The following is an 18,516-nucleotide window of genomic DNA, read 5'->3' as shown; positions in this document are numbered from 1 at the left end:
TCAGCCCTGGAGGTTGATCAAATGAGGGTTGCATGGCAGCAAGAAGGTAAGCGGATTGCATCGGCATTGTGGGGCCCACCATGATGTATGCGTTTTATCCACACCGTCCATCCATTTTTTTCAGGTCATTTTAGGGGATGAGCCGAAAAATGAGGCAGATCCAAACTCAAGTGGACCACACCACAGGAAGCGCATTAGTGGTAATAACACCCACCGTTGAAACCTTCCTAGGGCCCACCATAATGTTTATATTCCATCCAACCTGATCATAAGGTCACATAGACCCGGATGAACCGAAAATACAAATATCAGCTTGATCAAAACTTCTGCGGCTTGGATCTGCCTCAATTTTTTGATCAAAATGGATGGACGGCGTGGATAAAACCCTTACATCACGGTGGGCCCTACTGAAAGGTTTGAAAATCCCATCCACGCGTAGGTTCCTGTAGCATCAAGCAATCCAAGCCGTCCATCTAGTTAATCCTACTATGGATGGCAATGGTTCAAAATACACATGGATCACGTCATCCTACACAACTGGCGAAAGTGATGGTAGGAATCTAAAATAGTTAACTTTAGATTTTCAACAGCATAATCGAAGGAAGCGACGGATGTGATTGTCTAATAGGTGTGCATTCCAAAGCCACGGGGATAGCACGACGTGTCCCAAACTCTGTGGGGCCTACCATGATGTATGTATTTTATCCACACCGTCCATCCGTTTTTCCAGCTCATTTTAGCGCATGAGCCGAAAAATGATGGAGATCGAAAGCTCAAGTGGACCACACCATAGAAAACTGTGGGGATTGAACGACCACAGTTGAAAACTTCCTAGGGCCCACCGTGATGTTTTATTTTCCATCCAACCTGTTCATAACGTCACACAAACCTGGATGAAGGGAAAACTCAAATATCAGCTTGATCCAAAACTTCTGTGGCCCAAGAAGTTTTCAACGGTGGGCGTCCAATCCCTACTCTTTTCTATAGTTTGGTCCACTTAAGCTTTGGATCTGCATCATTTTTCGGCTCATACCTAAAATGAGCTGGCAAAATGAATGGACGGCATGGATAAAACAAATACATCACACTGGGCCCCACAGAGCTTGGACCATATCATGCCACAGCAATCTGCTTCCTATCCATGAAAGGCATCAGTGGAGATAGAATCACCCTACCATTCTAGCTCTCTCGGCTGCCACACTCAATATCAATATTCAAAATGTCATTTTGTTGGGTGATTAAAAAAATAATAAAAGAAAATTAATAAAAACTAAACTTAACAAAGAAAAATAATGAAATTAAGCAAATTTAATTTAATTTTACACCACGTAAAATATATTTTCTTCAAAATTATAAAAAAGTAATAAAATGGTTTTTTTTTTTTAAATCTCATAATCATTCCAATATGCTGTACGAAGACAATGTATGACATCCAGCCATTTGTATTGGAAACTCATTATCCAAAGAAGAGAATCTCCTTATCATGTTTGGGTGATGGGATTATAATTCATAAAATCATCAATTCATGTTTTAATTAAAGAGAAAAGATAATCAATTGCCAAAACCTTTTAAACTTTCAAAGAAAAAAATGCCATAATAAAAAGAGGCTGAAAATAAAGCACACCAAATGCAAAAAATTCGATTATGCATGGAATTGCAACTGTTGCCATGCCTCAGTGGTAGACTATTAGAGTTTCAACACAAGGTTATGGGCTTGAGCATCCCTTGTGGTGCGAGTGCGTGCATGTGTGGGGATGGGGTGTGAGGTGTGTAAAAATAAATAAATAAATAATAATAATAATAAAAAGATTACATATGGAATTTATTTCAAAAAAATCACTTCATATTGCATTTTGATAGTATTTCGAACATCCCATCATACATTCCCAATACAATACATTACATTTTGATATTTCAAACACTATGGAATGTCTCACAGGCAACAGAGAAACAGAAAACACCCCTCTCCCAAAATCCGAAAAATGCATTTGCATGGGCAGTGTGCTGTTTCAAAGAGCGACGCCGATTTTCGTCGCAACCAAACTGCATCCCTTTTGCCTTTTTGCAATTTGGGGTGGTTTGATCATCCTTAATGATATTGCAAAATAAGGGAACAATGAAAAGACAGGAATGGCAGCAGAATTATTCGATACATTATCATTGGATTCGCCACCAATAGCCCGTTTAAGGCAAAAGCTCTTTTTCTTGTCCGTTGTCGCTGTCACGCTTTCCACTTTCATTAGAGAAAGTTCAAAATTTCACAACAGTGAAAGAAAAATAAAGAAGAAAAGAGGAATGATAAAATGATGCACATGAGGCATGCTAAAACATCCATACTGTAGTTGATGTGGACTGTTGATTTGGCGGGACGCAATGTGGACGGGCTATAATCCAAAAGACAACTCAATGGAACTTCGGGGACAATCCGATCGACAGTGCAGAATGGACAATTAAAAGAATGAGCAACCGCCCACGTTCGACGGGCTAAACTCACAAACATCAGATCGCTTTAGATAGTCCAAAAACAATGATTTTCAGCCATGGCCCATTCACACAGTGGCCACCAGATCAACAATAGCCATCATCATGCACATTGGCCTTTATAGAACTAGTATGGAATTCACACCATAACAGCATTCCACCAAGAGAAAAGGAATATATATATATATATATATATATATATATATATATATAAAAGCCATCAAATACCCACAAGTTCTTGCATCTTTTCAATGGAGCCCACCAATTTTATCTCTTGATCAAGTAGCACTTACACGTACAGGAGATCAAGCCCCACAATAAAAGGAGAAAAGAGACAACATATCTGTTCTTGAGATTTCAACCATTCTGGCAGGCATGCAACCCCACCTGGGTCCACAAATCAAGTCATCACTGGCCACCAATGTACTATCAATCCCCATCACCTCATTCTCACACAGCCATCAATCTGGATGATACATTCAACAGAAAACCTCTCCAAACGATGCCTTCAGACATTCACCCCTCACTTCGAGCTTTCTTTAGATCATGGTCTGCCATAACTGCCTTCTCAGACCAGACAGGATTGCTTACGCCATTGATTTCTAATAACCTTCTAGCCCAACGAACAGGATGCATCCGAAGAATTCTAATGGCATGGCCCACAAAATTCTATCACCATGCATTTGAGTGTTCCGATTCCTCCCTCATTGTAGTAAGGAACCGAAGCTATTGTGCAGTGGCCACAGCACTGTCGTCTGGTCCAGTACAAGCTGGAAAAGAAAAGGTTGGATTTTCTTTTGGGCAGCCGTCAAGATCTTAACACCTGTCAGATCCTCTTTTCATTAAGCATCTGGCACCGTTTGTCCACACTCCAATGCCATCAACAGACCATAATACTTGAAAGAAGAGAAATGGATAGCTGTTCGACTGCTCCTGCATAAAGATTAAAGATTCAAGACCTACCAAAGTTGTTTTTTTAAAAAAAAAAAATATTTGAAGGTTGGCAAGGTTCATGTAACTAGTTTTAGATCTACAGAGCTTCAATCAAGCAACTGCCGCATGCTGTCAGCTGTTTTCTCCATGGGTCCCATTCTACTGGTTGCTTTGAAAGATTTGCAACTTTTTCTAGTATAACACCCAATAATAGAGCATTTAAAGGCAACAAACGGATCGAACAGAGGTCACGCATTGGATTTCCGTGAATCACGGAACTTCATTCACATGAATGACAGCTTGAGATATAATATCCAAATCCAATACGAATTTTGGAGTAGAGAGAATCTTTTACATATCTGATACATGCTTGAAGATCCCAAACGAGCTAAATCCATCTCCGATAACATGTCGAGGAAAATGAAATGTGGGATCTTCCTGAAAATCACACCACAAGAGGTAAGCCGATTTACATAAAAAATTTAAAAAAAATTTAAAAATTAAAAAAACACCAACTGAAGTTGATCTCATTCCAAGTCACAGACTAATAATAAATAGAGAATTGAGCAAGACTTATGTGCATTTTCCACTACTTCTTAGGTGGCTCATCCAAATTGGACATGGCATACGATCGTCGGGGCCTTGCGCATGGAGCATATGCTAAAAAAACCACAAATTATTAGACCATCCTAACCATTGAAATGTACGGTTAAACATAAATTGGCTAGCTGTCCAAATTCAATGGCCAATGTCAGATGGTTAAGATCTTCTGATCAGTTTGATTTTTGGAATATGATCCACCTACAATAGGGCCCACAATTTGGATATTCAGGATTGATTTACACATATTTCATACGCATATGCTGGATGAGCCACTGCCACGTAAGAAATGGTAAAAAGAAAACACAGGTAATATAGCCATTAGCCATAGAAAGTAGGGGTGCAACTCGGCTGGGTTGGGTTGGGTTGGGTTGGGTTGGGTTGAGGGTCAACCAAACCCTACCTGACCTCAAGAGGACCCAACTTGCAACCATGATGCAAATTCCAACCCAAGGTGCCCAACCTCTATAATTGAACCATCTAGTTGACCCGACCCAAATACGTGTGTATGCCCAACTTGACCTAACCCCACCCAAATCCAACCCGATTTCAAATCAGGTTGGCATTTTTCAACCCAAACCCAACCCAAGGACCTTAACAACATGACCCAAAATTGGGTTGGGTCAATTGGGTTCGGGTTGACCAAAACCTAACTTGCAGCCCTCCTAGAAATTGCATACAAGGACAGAACCTCAAAATTCATATGCTCTGTGGGCCAATAATAAAGGGAATGATGCTCAACCACCGGTATGAGTTGTCACCTCACTAAGCTTTACAGTTAGAAGTCTCTACTGAGTTACAATTTCTTGCACACCAAAACCACGAAACAAGAGAGAGAATCCTAAATAGGATTATTCCTATTTTAGGAAGCTAGCACCAATGGATCAGCTGCAAGAAGGCTCGCCTGTGAGTGTTGATGCCTATGACCACTTGACCGAAGAACTGAAAGCAGTACGTTCATGCATATATGTACACATTGAAATTGTATACAACATCATGCCTATCTATATCATAAAATCTAGCAGTAGAGGAGGGTGCATGAGGTCGGCCACCAACGGGTAGATAGACGAGTAAGAAACAGATCTGAGGTTCACAATGCCAATCTATTCGTTGATACTCATTTAATGAGAATCAGGCAAAGGATATAAAATCTCAATTTTGTACTAAAGAAATTCCATGGCTCAACTCAAGACTCGGGTCAGGTTAAAAGGGGAAGTGGGTTTTCAAAAGCCCCAAAATACACGATTTACTCATTAAAAACCCCAAGCAAGCACTTGACCATCTTGATCATAAGTATTTGAAATGGTTGAAAAATGGCACTAAATGATAAGCTCCTTAACAACAAAAATTCAATCATTTACCCGCTTGATGGCATTGGACGAATTGCTTCCAATATAAAGGACTGTGGAATTTACTTCTAGCAATACAGAGGTCTTCTCTCTGCAAGAACACCTCCGTCGTATGGACAACGCCTGGAGACTCAACATGGACGCCAAAACCAGAATCAGCCTCATCCATCATGAGTAAACAATACATCTAACCTAGAAGCTAGAGGACTTATTTCAAGAAAAGACAGAGCTCAATTTGGGGTGCAACTCGGGCATGGTTGGGTCAGGTTGGGCATCAACCTGAGCCCAACCCAACCTCAAGAGGACCCAACCCGCAACCCGGCCAAACCTGATTCCTACGTGAAGTGCCCCACCCAAAGTCCTATGTACTAAACCCGACCCAACCCAAATACAAGTGATTATTCCCAACCCAATCCGAATTTGCTCAAACCGAATTCAACCCAACCCAAGGACCTTGAGAGCCTGACCCGAACTCAGGTTGGGGTTTGGGTTGACCGGAACTCAAGTTGTAGCCCTAGCTCAAATCCCACAGCTCTGAACCCAATTCTCTAACCCACTTGATGACATTGGATGAGTCACTTCTGCTATGCTCTGACTATAGAATTTACTGCAACATTCTCTAAGCAAGAGCGCTTCCCCCACATGGAGGACACCCAGAGAATGGTGCCTGAATAAGCTAAAGATGATATGCGCTATTACTCCTCTCCCATTGCAAGCCCAATCAGATTTTTGGACCGAAATCATAAGACCCATCAAAGATCTGGAATTTGCATGTCAAGAATTTCACTTCTCATTGCATCCCATTTTAAAAACACAACTACAAAGAAGAACCAGTAGTCCGGTACTGCACTAAAATTCCATTGCCAATATTGAAATTGCATACTCTTTTTGTAGCATCAACTTCGGAGTACATCTGCATTCTTACAGACGACATAAGCTTCCATTACTGATATGAAATGCAATCAACAGTTTCAAGGCATTAGCAATCAAATGATCAGAGACCAAAAAAAAAAACAGATTGATATTCTCATCGTTATGCGATTAACATAGCATGCTAAGCACATACAAAGGCGACATTACAATGCGCTTATCTAACTGACGATCAAGAAGTGCACAAACGCGTTTACAAAGAAAAATCATTTCGAGAAAAAAAATAAAAATCAACAGTCGAAACGGAGAGAACACCTGGTGGGGCTCAGCCTCCGATTCAGTACAATCGCAGCATGTTCCTAGCAAATGAGTGCGAGCTGTTTTTCGGCCTATTCTTACCAGGAGCACCACCACCCCTCCGGCTGCTGCGCAGCGGCGTCAAGTAAAGCCTCAGAAGCCCATTATCGATATGATTGGGAGAATACCGAGCACTCCGATTCCGCTCCAATACAAACTCTTCCCTCCTCTTCTTACTATGCCCATTGGTCTCTTTACTACTCCTTCCGAACCCGCCATTGCTGTAAGCAGTCCTTGAACTGACGCTGCTATTGCTGCGGAAAACCTTCTGATTGAATGCCCCTCTCGGGTCACCACCGTTAGCCTCTCTCCGCAGCTCTGGCCAAGACTCCGAGAACGACCGGTCAACCACATTCCCTCTGGTGCTATATCTCTCATCTTCATCATCTTTGCTACTTCCCCGCCGGTTTATCAGTCCCCAAATGCTCCATGCCTTACTCCATCGACGTGATTTCTTCAAGCCCTTCTGGGCCCCGCCACCTGACAGGCCCACTGCATCTCTGTAGGCAGACTCAAAGCTCTCTGAACAGTCATCTCGTAGAGAATTGGAGTTCGAGTCCCTCAAATCTCGCTCAACCGTGGCAGCTCCAATCTTTGGGAAGTAATCCATACTTGCCGGAGAGACCTTCGAGTTTGAAACTGATTTCAACTCATCAGCCTCCATCGCCACCCCCACGGGCCCGGCCTTCAGGACCGAGCTAGACCGGTCTATGCTCGGCCGCCTCCTCTGCGACGGGGAATCCAAGTAGTAGTCCCGTGTCTGCACCGACCCGCCTGGTGTCGTCGGATCCTCACTGATCGAATTCATTGGCTCTTCGACTGGGATGTGAGTATCCGACCGCCGGATAAGGCCCGGGGCATCCTCCACCACCGAGCCCATCGGAGGCACCCTCGGTAACACTCCGAGGGCCCGCCCACCGCCAATCAAGTACCCATCCCACGACGCCCTCGGCTCATCGAACGAGTACCGTGGATCGTCGAACGAGATCCGCCCCGCATCCAGTGAGAACCTAGGGTCCGTGTCGCACGACCGCCGCCCGTGCCCGTAGTCCGCCACCTCCGACTGGGTTTCCCTGAACCGCCGCGACGACGATGCCGCACGCTTCTCAGCCCGCCGCACCGTCATCGTGACAGACTCCGTGCCATCCCCGCCGTCATCCCCACACCTCTTCTTCTTGCGTCGCCACTTTCGCAATTTCTTGCTGAAAACCGAGGCCGCAACCCAGAAGCTCCCAGCGATCTCCTTCAAATCCCTCTTCTCAGCTACCTTATCCGCCGTCCGATCCTTCATCCCCGCGTCGATCTCAATGTGGTCCTTGATCGTCTTTACCTCCTCCTCCACTTCCACCTCTTCCTCGATCTCATCGAAATCAACGGTCCTGATCTCCTCTTCAATCTCCCCTTTCTCCTCTTCAATCTCCCCCTCCTCCTCTTCAATCTCCTCCTTCACTTCCCCAAACCCCAGATTTACATTCCTACCATCAGCCGTGGCCGGGGCCGGCGCCGGCGCCGTGGACGAGGACGCGATATCACCCCAATCGGTGCTCACGCATTTCTTCTCATCATCCTGGTGGAACAGAGACCAGAGCGTGTTCCGCGCCCGAACATCGCAGGACTTTCTCTGAGGCTCGAAAATTACGGGAATGCCATCGGCCCGAGCACCAGAGAAAGACTTGCTGCGGCGGAGTTCGGGCAAGCCGCAGGAGTTAGAGGCCGACGCGGAAGCGGCTCTGATCTTAGCCGCGTCTGACGATACGGTGGCTCGGAAGATGGCTTTGAGTGCAGATGCGGTCGAGGACGAGACCGAGGACGAGCTTTGAGGGTTACGGTGAGACGCCGGCTCCAGTCCGGCGAGACGCTCCCGCAAGCATGCGGCGCAGAAGCCGGTCACGGGCTGGTCTGGGTGGAGGTGGCACGTGGAGAAGCGTGAGGGTGGGGGTGGGGGTTCGAGACTCATAACAGGAGATGTACAATGCGCACCCCCTCTGCAGATATGTGCATGTTAGGGGGAATTTGCTATATGGAACTGAGTGCTCAGGTTAGTAAAACAGAAGCGAAGCCTTCTTGCATTGAGAGAGAGAGAGAGAGAGAGGAGAGAAGGGGGAAACCTCTGAAAAACCCTTGTTGTGGGAAATGGGGTTGGGTTTTTGGATTATTTACGTTTTTGACCTTTCGATTTTTCAAAGATGACTGTATAAAGCAGAAAAGCAAAAGCAATCACGCCATCCCAACCCCACCCCTTTGCTTTGCCCCTTTTTTTTTTTCTTCTTTTTCTTTTTTGCATTTTCTTCCTAGTTTAAACATCTAAACCCACTTTAATGATAGAAACGACCCTTTTCTTTTGTTTTTGGTAATACAATTTGTATTTACTTACTGGAAGATAAGATGCGGAGGTGCAAATAGCGACTTCCCCTTTTACGCCTTTCGTTTTTTTGGTTTTCTTTATGGAGCTTTTCGTTTTGAAGGAAAAAAAAAAAAAAAAAACTTTGATGCTCCGCAAAGTAGGATGGATGATACGCGGGCACTTAGGAGTTGCATACGTGGCATATAAGCAGTTCGAGTTAAATTGTGTTAGTTTAGGGGTATCAGTTTAGATGTGTCGTGATTAATATGACTATTGGATTGGTGGACGTTTATTGGATGGCTGAAAATGAACGGCGTCCAATTATTTTGCTTCAATAAATATGTGTCCACGAATGAAAGGTGGGGATTAATCGACAGTCTGCTCGGTTCGATTTGAGTTAATATACGCCACGTGTATAATTTTTGAGGGAACGACTATCAAGCGTCACTGGAGTATAAATAACTACCCTTGGTACAATGCAGTACATGGGAACTCCCGTCCTACCTACATAACGGAGTATAAGTAAAAGAGGGGAAGTTTCATCTGGTCCACTCATCTAATTAGAAAAAAATTCCATTAGAAAATAAAATCTGATCAGATGATCCCAGCCATCTAATTATAGGTTTCTTGCGGAAGATATTGAAGAAATAATTAAACGGCAGGAAATTAGCGAAGGATAGAGTGGGCAAAAGGGGAAACCAATATAATAGAATGGATCTTCTGGGCCATCCAAAGGAAATAAAACACTATATGGAGGCCCTTGATCCGTCTATCCGTGATGACTTCTGGAGGTAGGATGTATGAAAGATTCTATACAACTAGAAGTACAGTGAAAATACCACTGTGAATTATTAGGATAAAAATTAGCACGGTAGGCGCTAACCTTTTATGTTTCTTTTTTTTTTTTAATTTATTAAAGGCGAAAAACTTATGTTCCGAAAAGTAGTTTTTTTATTGCAAGGAGAGAAAGTTTTGGATAAAAACGCTGGGTAAAGCAGCTAAAAAAAGTAAGGGTATTTCATCTCCATAAAGTTTTTAGTAGAAGTTTAAATTGATAAGTAAGTTTTATAGATTAAGTTAAAAATAGTAAATAATTGATCACACCTATGATAAAATAATACCGGATTGAAGTTGAGTGGTGTGGCGTGGCTCGGCTAGGGTATTTTGCGTCAATTTTGCAAAAGATAAATGGTTTAGTAGAGCCATGCTTACTGCACTTTCCATGCATCTTACCCTCAAACATACGTACGACAGATAAACAAGCATATCTGGACCGTACATCTAGATGTAATTACAGTATATCTTGTGTAGTTCAAAATTCAGGTATATCAGATGATCCTAGAATTTTATCTGTGGCTTTCATATGGACATCAAATGGCTTGGATCATCTGATTGCTGTGGTTTTGAACTGTAGGATATCCACCGTTGATCGTATAAGAAGAGCAGTCCCACTCAGCTACACCCATTTACAGGAAGGTTTGATATACATGGGTGGAACACTAGCTTGATCTAAAAGACGCGCACATGCCATCAGGATGAGATGTTGACTGTTCATCAAGTGGGCCCAATCCTCCAGATTCCATAGCCGAAAAATAACATTGATCAGATGATCCCACCTGTCTCTGTAGTGGCCTACAAATGCAAACTCAAAGTCAACAATAAGCAAAGATGAGCAATGGTACATATTCATTATTAAAACGCCATCTCATCCAACTTTTAGGATATTCATAGAAGTGTGATTATTGAGTTGTGGACCCTACATGGTAAGGCCCACCTATTCAACGGTCTGATAATCGCCTACATGTGCAACGCGTGCGATTTTAGATGAGTGGCAGATATTTGAGCCCAAAAAACATTTTGTTACTGAGAAAAACTATACTCGGTAGTGTATAATGGTTCAAGCTCATGCATGTATAAATTGTACACGTGGCACACATTCTAACTCAGTCTAGACCATCTAATCGTAGCCCCACCTTAGATAGACCATTAGTCAACATTACACAAAAAGTCTCCTGGCCGGCTAACTATCTGATGGACGGTTAAAGTGAAAAGTAATCAATGGCCTAAATTCAACAAAAACACAAGTCGGACGGCTTCATTTGATTGTCCCGCGTGCCATTTGAGAGTGCACGCATCGACATTTGGATTTAAAATCCGCACGATTTTGTCAGGATACGGCTCATCTAGATGTGTCCCACTGATTAGACGGCACAGATCCACTGACTTGTCCACCAGTCGACAGGTTATAGGGGTAGGTACCCTTTACTGATGAGATGTGGTATCACATGCGCGCGTTGCAGCTGTGAACAATGATGTAATGTATGAGAAGACATACAATGACACGTGGCATATATATCTGCCGATTGGAACTTATAAGGGCCCATCTTTGATAGACTAAAGCCAAAAAAATCATACTGATCTGAAGATCCTATCCATCCGTTTCGTCTCATCAATTGAAAGGAATACTACCAGTGGTGCAGATTCATAGGTTGAGATCAGATGCTTAAGATCTTCCAATCAGTGGAATTTTCAAGCGATGATCCATCCACATGGGTCCCACCATTTGAACCGTTTAAATTGAGCCATGCATGCCACGTGTACTGAAATGATTTGCTACCGCATATTTTTGTGTGGGACACAGATTACAGACTGAATCTTTTCTATTTCGGAGAGGACACACAAAAGCGGGAATAACCAGACTATGGTACAATCATCTGTCTACAGTCTACCTGTCTGGGTAACATACAATTCCGACCGTCCATCAAGTTGAAGCAACCATGTTTGGACGATCTCGTCCATCTGATCAGTGTAAAGCCTATCTACAATGGGAAATTAAACGGCTAATTTTCCATCCTTACAGAGCTAATATAACAAAATATTAATATATAGGATTTTCTTAATGGATCTAGTTTATATATTTGGGCATGCATAACATATTAGACTAGATGGATGGTCCCGATTGATAAATGAGACTGCCACGTGTGCTGTTGAGAGATAGAAGTACCATATTCCGGTACTACAGGCTCTACCGTACCAATTCCCCATCCTCGAACGCAGCGCCGTTTTGTAGCCGTTTCGCGGGCTCGTCATTTCTCACTCACACCGAGCCATGCGCCTACGCTTGATAGATTTTTGCTGATTCCACACGCGTGTTGAGTATTACATATCCACACGAAGGCACACGTGAAAATACCAAACACGTTTGTAAGATCTGATCTTTCCATAAATCTGGATAACCCTTAGATCCTATTCCAAGAAAATAAGACAATTTACTATTCTGGTGGGCCTCTCCACATACACAGTAAATCTACGGTTCAAAACTTTCCTTGGCCCGCCTGATGTGCTGAAATAGACTTACTTTTTATTCCAGGTTACAAAAATATTTCATTTCATTTGATCGAAAGCTCAGATCTTACACGTGTTATCATAAAAAACATGCGACCGCGTGAGGATGTGTTCATCTCCCACACGCGAGAGGAAAGAGCAAAACTCCGCCTGGGATTCTCTCGACTTTAGCAAATATATAATAGAAGTTCTCAAGTTCAACGAGCTGGACAGCTAATTATGGTCCATCCATATATTAATTTCATAATATTAAGTGAATTCAAACATCCAAGTTTTCCAATAGATTAGTCACATAATTATATCATGTAGTGATATAATTATCCCCATAGAATAATTAGGTGGGACACAATACAGAAGAAAATTTCATCCACTGATAAATAGAAAAATATAACTTCTTTTTCCCACTGACTGAGTGGATATGGCTAGTTTTCATAGTGGGCATAATCTATTGGATTTTCTAGAAGCCATAAGCACATGAAAATTTAGAAGATATCACTTGGTGGACAGTATCTTGTGGTCCAACCCGTTGGACTTAAGAAGTTAAAAATAATAAAATAAATAAAATAAAAACAATAAAAAAAACGTCCCATCGAAATGTCGCCTGGGGAGCCGTTATGGACTGGCTCCTTTTTCTGTTGAAAATAACATTTCGAGGAATTTTAAAATAAATACTGGAATTTCCAGCGTGGCATTTCCGTATATAATTACGGAATGAGTGCGCTCGTGTCAAGCTACGGATTACGTTGCATGCATGTACGTATATATACACGTCAACCTTATCCCTATGCCACTCTCTAATAAAACATATTTGTGTTGGGAAATGACATTTCACCCCCTGCTTTTGCGCCTTCAGCACATATTGAAAGGACCAGACTCCAGGGGCACATCACCGTCGTTCAGGTGCGGGATGCATCTAAAGCTATCCAGACCATTCAAATTGTGGGCCAAATGGTGGATGGTAGATGATCAGGAAATAACATTGATAGACAAATTTGTATTATCCAATTGGGGGACACCTTATTAACGGGCTGGATGTTATGTAATCAGCAGGTGGGCCTTGGAATGTTTTATTGGTGGGCGTTCCCATACCGAGTTTCCTAGGTGGCGGGGCTCGTTTTTATTTTACACACACGCACACCCACGTACCCATGGCTAGAGCTGGGCAGCGGGTCGAGCTGGACTAAGTTAGAGCTAATCCGATTTGATTTGGTTTTTGAATTATCTATGACCTTAATTCAACCTAATTTCATATTGAGTCAATCAAAAGTACTAAGTTGAGTTGAGTTGACATCGAGTCAGATTCAAAGACGAGGGAGTTAGTGGAGAGGAGGACGAGGAAGGTGTTGGTGCTGGTTGGTGGCCAGACTTGGAAGAGAAAGAGAATGAGTGAGGGAGAAGGAGAGGGAGAGAGAGAGAGTTTGAGTTCGGATCGAAATCAGGTGCTTTGGTTAGGATTATAGATACTTAGAAAGGATTATAGATACTTAAAAACAATAGTTTTATGTACAAGCACAAATTTGAGTCGAGTCAGATGTTAGATTGAGTGAAGATCAAATTTTAGGATGTGTTATTAGGTAACTTAGACTCAGCTCAATCTAGGTTTAGATTAAGCAAAGCTTACTCAGTTTAGACTAACTCACCTATTCAATTTAGGTCATTTTTTCACTTATTAGTTGAGTCGACTCATGCTCGGATCCACCCACGGCAGAGCGTTGAGTCGTCTCATGCTCGGCTCCACCCACGGAAGAGCGAACTTTCACCGGAATAGATGATCGAACCCGTGACCTCTTGGAGCTCTCATGAGTCTACCACTGAGGTACGAATAAGGACCCTCGTGTGGCTCACCTATCTCTCACGCGGCTTGACTTTTTGCTCGTGTTCTAACATTAGCTGACCCAAGTGACGTGGATGGAGTGGATGCTACACTTGCATCACAGTGGGCCCCACAAGCTTTTTGTTGGTCGGGCTCCTGCAATCGATGGCTATCAAGTGTATCGTTAAAAATAAATTGCGTGGTGCAGGTTCAAAGGGCAAGTAGCAGGTGAATATGCTCCATACAAGTAACCAGTCTGCGATTTGGATGGTCTGGATTGGTCTATAACTATGCCACGTACACCGATTCTAAACTGTCCGTGAACTACGGTAGGTCTTACCCCTTGGACCCCACACTCACTTTTAAACGCAGAACCCATACCAACCTGACAAGTCCGTGTGAAATTTGAACGGTTAATAAGATGGCTCCAGAACGAAGATGATTGCCAAATGATAGGGCTGGTCTACTCATCAGGTGAGCCACCCCTGGACGAAAAGAATGGACGGTCCAAAAAACAATATCAGCGGCCCACATTTAGTCGTACACTTGAGGCCGGCCTGATTCTCCCGTACGGTCATCTTGATTATGGGGCCACTTTATGCATCTATTAAATGTCTCACACGCTCTTCAGGTCAGCACGTGTGTCGGCATGGATTCAATTCATGGGTTAATTGATTAGGTGCGCTCCTATGATACCGATGGCACCACAACTTGTGTTTGTGATTCCGTGGGGCCCACTTGAGTTATCCACCCCGTCCATTGTTTTCTACCCATCAAGTTCACCGTAAGAAATAAAAATCATGACCATTGAAAACCTATATCGGTATAAACCGAGGGAATGATGCAAAATCATTAGTAAGATCTCTAAATTCACGCGGTGTGGTCCACCTGGGATTTTTTTTGGCTGATTTTCGGTATGTACCTCCATCCCTGTGGTGCGCGACGGATGAATGGATGCAATGGCATGAAAACAATACACTATGCCCCAGAAACAGTGGGAAATGTTTTCTTGGTTGGCATCCCCTCCGAAGTTTTACTTATGGTGTGTCGCATCTGAGTTTTCCTTCGATCTTATTTTTGGTCCCGTCACGGAAAATCCAAAGGCCCATCTAATGGTCGTGGTGGATCTGATGCAAAATTAACGTGAATCCCACAACAGCCTGGTACCATCACAAGTTTGTGTGGTACCACCTTCGTCCCCATCTGTCGAATGAACGGTGGGAGATCTGTTTCATGGCAGTCAGCGGAAATTTTCTTCGGAGATATCCAAACCGAAGGGCCATGATCCACTATGAACATCCGAACGGTGCAAATTTAATATGTGGGTGGGCCCAATTAAGAATCGCTTAGGATAGCACATGGCCAGTGCATCACCTTCATCAGATGATCTCAGCCATTAAAATAAGGGCCTGCAAATGCCCGGTACGACCATTATTTCTCTTGCATGACCATAACTGTATGCCGTTGATTAAATAATCAATTTCTTTTTAATTCACTGGCAATCTGTTGTGGGCTCCACCTATTCAATGGCCTCTGTTGATCATAAGTGGCCTCTATTGCCTGTCCACAAGCGAGTACACGTGCAAATATGTCATTCTGTTTGGGATCGAAGTTGGACGCGGATTGCCTGCCACCCCCAGCAGGTGGGGCCCGCTGTGATGTTTGTGAGAAATCCACCCCGTCCATCTGTTTTTTTCAGCTCATATTAGAACACAGGCCCAAAAATGAGGCAGATACAAAACTCAAGTGGGCTACAATACTGGAAACAGTGAGGACTGAACGCCCACTGTTGAAACATCTGTGGGGCCACACAATTTTTGGATTAGTCTAATATTTCTTTGTTTTCGGTTCATCCCAGTGGTAATGACCTTATGAACGGTTTAGATGGCATATAAATATCAAGGTGGACTCTGGAAAGGTTTCAACGGTAGACATTTCCCTCCCACTCTCTCCTCTCGTGTGGCCCATTTGACTTTTTCATCTACCATGTTTACGGGCTCATGTACTTTAAAGAGCTGGTAAAACGGATGGACGGGGTGGATTTCTCATAAAAATCATGCTGGGTCCCACTTAGACTACGGTCGAGGGTCGCAGGCAAAACGCGTCCATTCAATGCCATGGCCCATGTACCAAAAGTCAGGTAGTACAATCATCAGGTAGGCTACATTGGAACGTTCAATTTGGACCGGTGGACTTTTTTTAGCCGCCCATTTTCTCATGCAATTGTGATCTGCCAGATCAGTGAACCAAACTGCTTTTTGGTGCAGGGCATTTTCACAGTGTACTCTACCTGATGAATGGCCCTGATTACTGACACGTGCCATCCCACGGTAGAAACCAAGCGCCCCATCGTAGCTGTCTTGCGGGGGCCCGCATTCTGTCAAAACATGTCCGGTGGGACGCGGATTGCCTGCTGACAGTGTCAGTAGCGAGGTAGCTACCGACAGTGTCCCACACCATGTGATTTGTGTCATATCCACACCATTCATCCATTTTTCCATACCATTTTATGGCATTAACCCAAAAATGAGGCAGATCCATATCTCATATGGAACACCCCATAAGATAGAGTGGTGATTGAACACTCATCATTAAAAACTTGTTAGGGGCTACGAAAGTTTTGGATTGAGCTGATATTCTTATTTTCTCTTCATCCAGGTGTGCGTGACATAATCAACAGATTAGATGACAAATAAACATTACAGTGAGCCTTAGAAAGTTTTTAATGGTGGGAAATCAATCACCACTGTTTTCTTGTGGTGTGATCCATTTGAGATTTAGATCTCCCTCTTTTTTGGCTTCTTTCTCTACAATTATCTGTAAAGATAGATTGACGGATTGGATAAAACACATATATATCATGCGGGGCCCACAGGGCACCGTCAGTAGCCACCTCGCTACTGACGCTGTCAGTACATAATCCGCGTCCTGTCCGGTGGGTCCAACTACTGGTAGGTCCAGCCGCTACCTACCATATCTAAAGACACACGTTCTCTTCTAGAACCGCTAATGTGCGGCTCGAATCATTGAAGTCCCGTGCATCTCCCTGTACACGTGGCAAAAATCCACGTTCAACCAGGGAAACTCCAAACATACAGATGTATAGAGATGTCTTATGTTTATAATTTTTGTTCTAGAGACCATCCACTAGATGACCCACAAGATCAACAGTCCCGATCATACCATACATTTCACATATATACCATAAAAAGGGAGGTGCAGAGAAGTACCATACGCATGCTGTGTATTAGCATTTCTACCGGCTTCTACTCTCTCTACTGAGAGAAAATACTCTGGCAGAGTGTGATGGTTAATACGTTGGCGCATAAATATTACATAGCTAACATAAAATTAAGTTTAAAACTTTCTAAAGTATTTTACTCCGTTTATATGTATCATTAATTTTAAAAATAATTCTTATTTAATTATCTCAATATCCGATTGATCGATGTTTATTGGACGGTTAGAAATGACAACATCCAATGGTTCTATTTCAACAAACAAGTGTACAAGAATCAGAGATTAAGATTGTTTAGAAAATATTATTTTGTGATTTATCAGCATCGAGTTAAAAAATTTAGACGGTTTTAGATTGAGTTCAAATGCCACGTGTACAATTTTCGGTGCCCGCGCATCAAGCGTCATACGCTTCTCGAGTATTATATAGCGTCCCCAGGTTTTAAATCCCGGTATTATTAATGTGTCAGGCGGCTTCTGAAGTGCTACTTATTAAAATACGAGGATGAGGTGACGCAAGGAACCACGTGAGCCGTTCATCAGCCGGGACCCACTAGGTAATGGCCATTACGCGAAAGTCAGGCTGGCCAGGTCCTCAGATAGCCCGCCCACATATTTAAGTCGAATGTGGATTGTTAGTCAATTTCCTTTAACCGTCCATTTCTTTTGTATACGTGGCTGGTCTCATTCCGGACCAACGAATCAAAACCGTGTGGCCCACCTGATGAGTTATTAGGATCTCTCACATGTTTGCCACATTGGCATGGATGAGGGGGGAGTACACATAATAATATGGTAGATCCATCTTTCCTGTGCACACGAGGCAACGCAATGTATGGATCTGATTCGCTCGTCTAACAGTAATTCAGATTTGCTCATTTTTCCAATCGTTCAGTAGTCAGATAGTCATCGAACGGTTAGATTGTCAGATTGTTGAAATCACTGGCCATAAGTAACAAGGGCCCACTGGATGGACGGTGGATTTACAATTCAATCTACTGAGAATTACCAACCACCAATCATAAACCTGACTCATTGTATCATTCCTCCTACTTTGAACTGTTTGCACTGTAGCATTGTGATTTGTGACTCATCTGACTCAGTTAAAATCGCCCGAGTCGAGATATACAGCTTAAACTAGCTGGAACCGAGTCAGAAGCTTCTTAGACCGTCGAACTCGGTCTATT

General features: G+C 43.1%; 1 protein-coding gene across 2 annotated transcripts; it reads right to left on the bottom strand.

Moving 5' to 3' along the window:
• Positions 1-2,724: 2,724 nt before the first annotated feature.
• Positions 2,725-8,838, bottom strand: LOC131243945 (protein OCTOPUS). Of its 2 annotated transcripts, XR_009170225.1 has the most exons (3): positions 6,549-8,838; positions 3,770-3,852; positions 2,725-3,414 (listed from the first exon to the last, which is right to left on the bottom strand). XR_009170225.1 is itself a non-coding variant. In XM_058243590.1 (2 exons), the coding sequence occupies exon 1, from the start codon at positions 8,545-8,547 to the stop codon at positions 6,571-6,573; it is 1,977 nt and encodes a 658-aa protein (XP_058099573.1). In that variant the 5' UTR covers positions 8,548-8,838; the 3' UTR covers positions 3,474-3,852; positions 6,549-6,570. The 2 variants fall into 2 exon arrangements, 1 of the variants encoding a protein (XP_058099573.1); XM_058243590.1 differs by lacking the exon at positions 2,725-3,414 and having other exon boundaries at positions 3,474-3,852.
• Positions 8,839-18,516: the final 9,678 nt, after the last annotated feature.

Source organism: Magnolia sinica, chromosome 4, assembly GCF_029962835.1.
Source record: "Magnolia sinica isolate HGM2019 chromosome 4, MsV1, whole genome shotgun sequence".
Taxonomy (NCBI): domain Eukaryota; kingdom Viridiplantae; phylum Streptophyta; class Magnoliopsida; order Magnoliales; family Magnoliaceae; genus Magnolia; species Magnolia sinica.
This window is presented reverse-complemented; position numbering and strand designations above follow the sequence as displayed.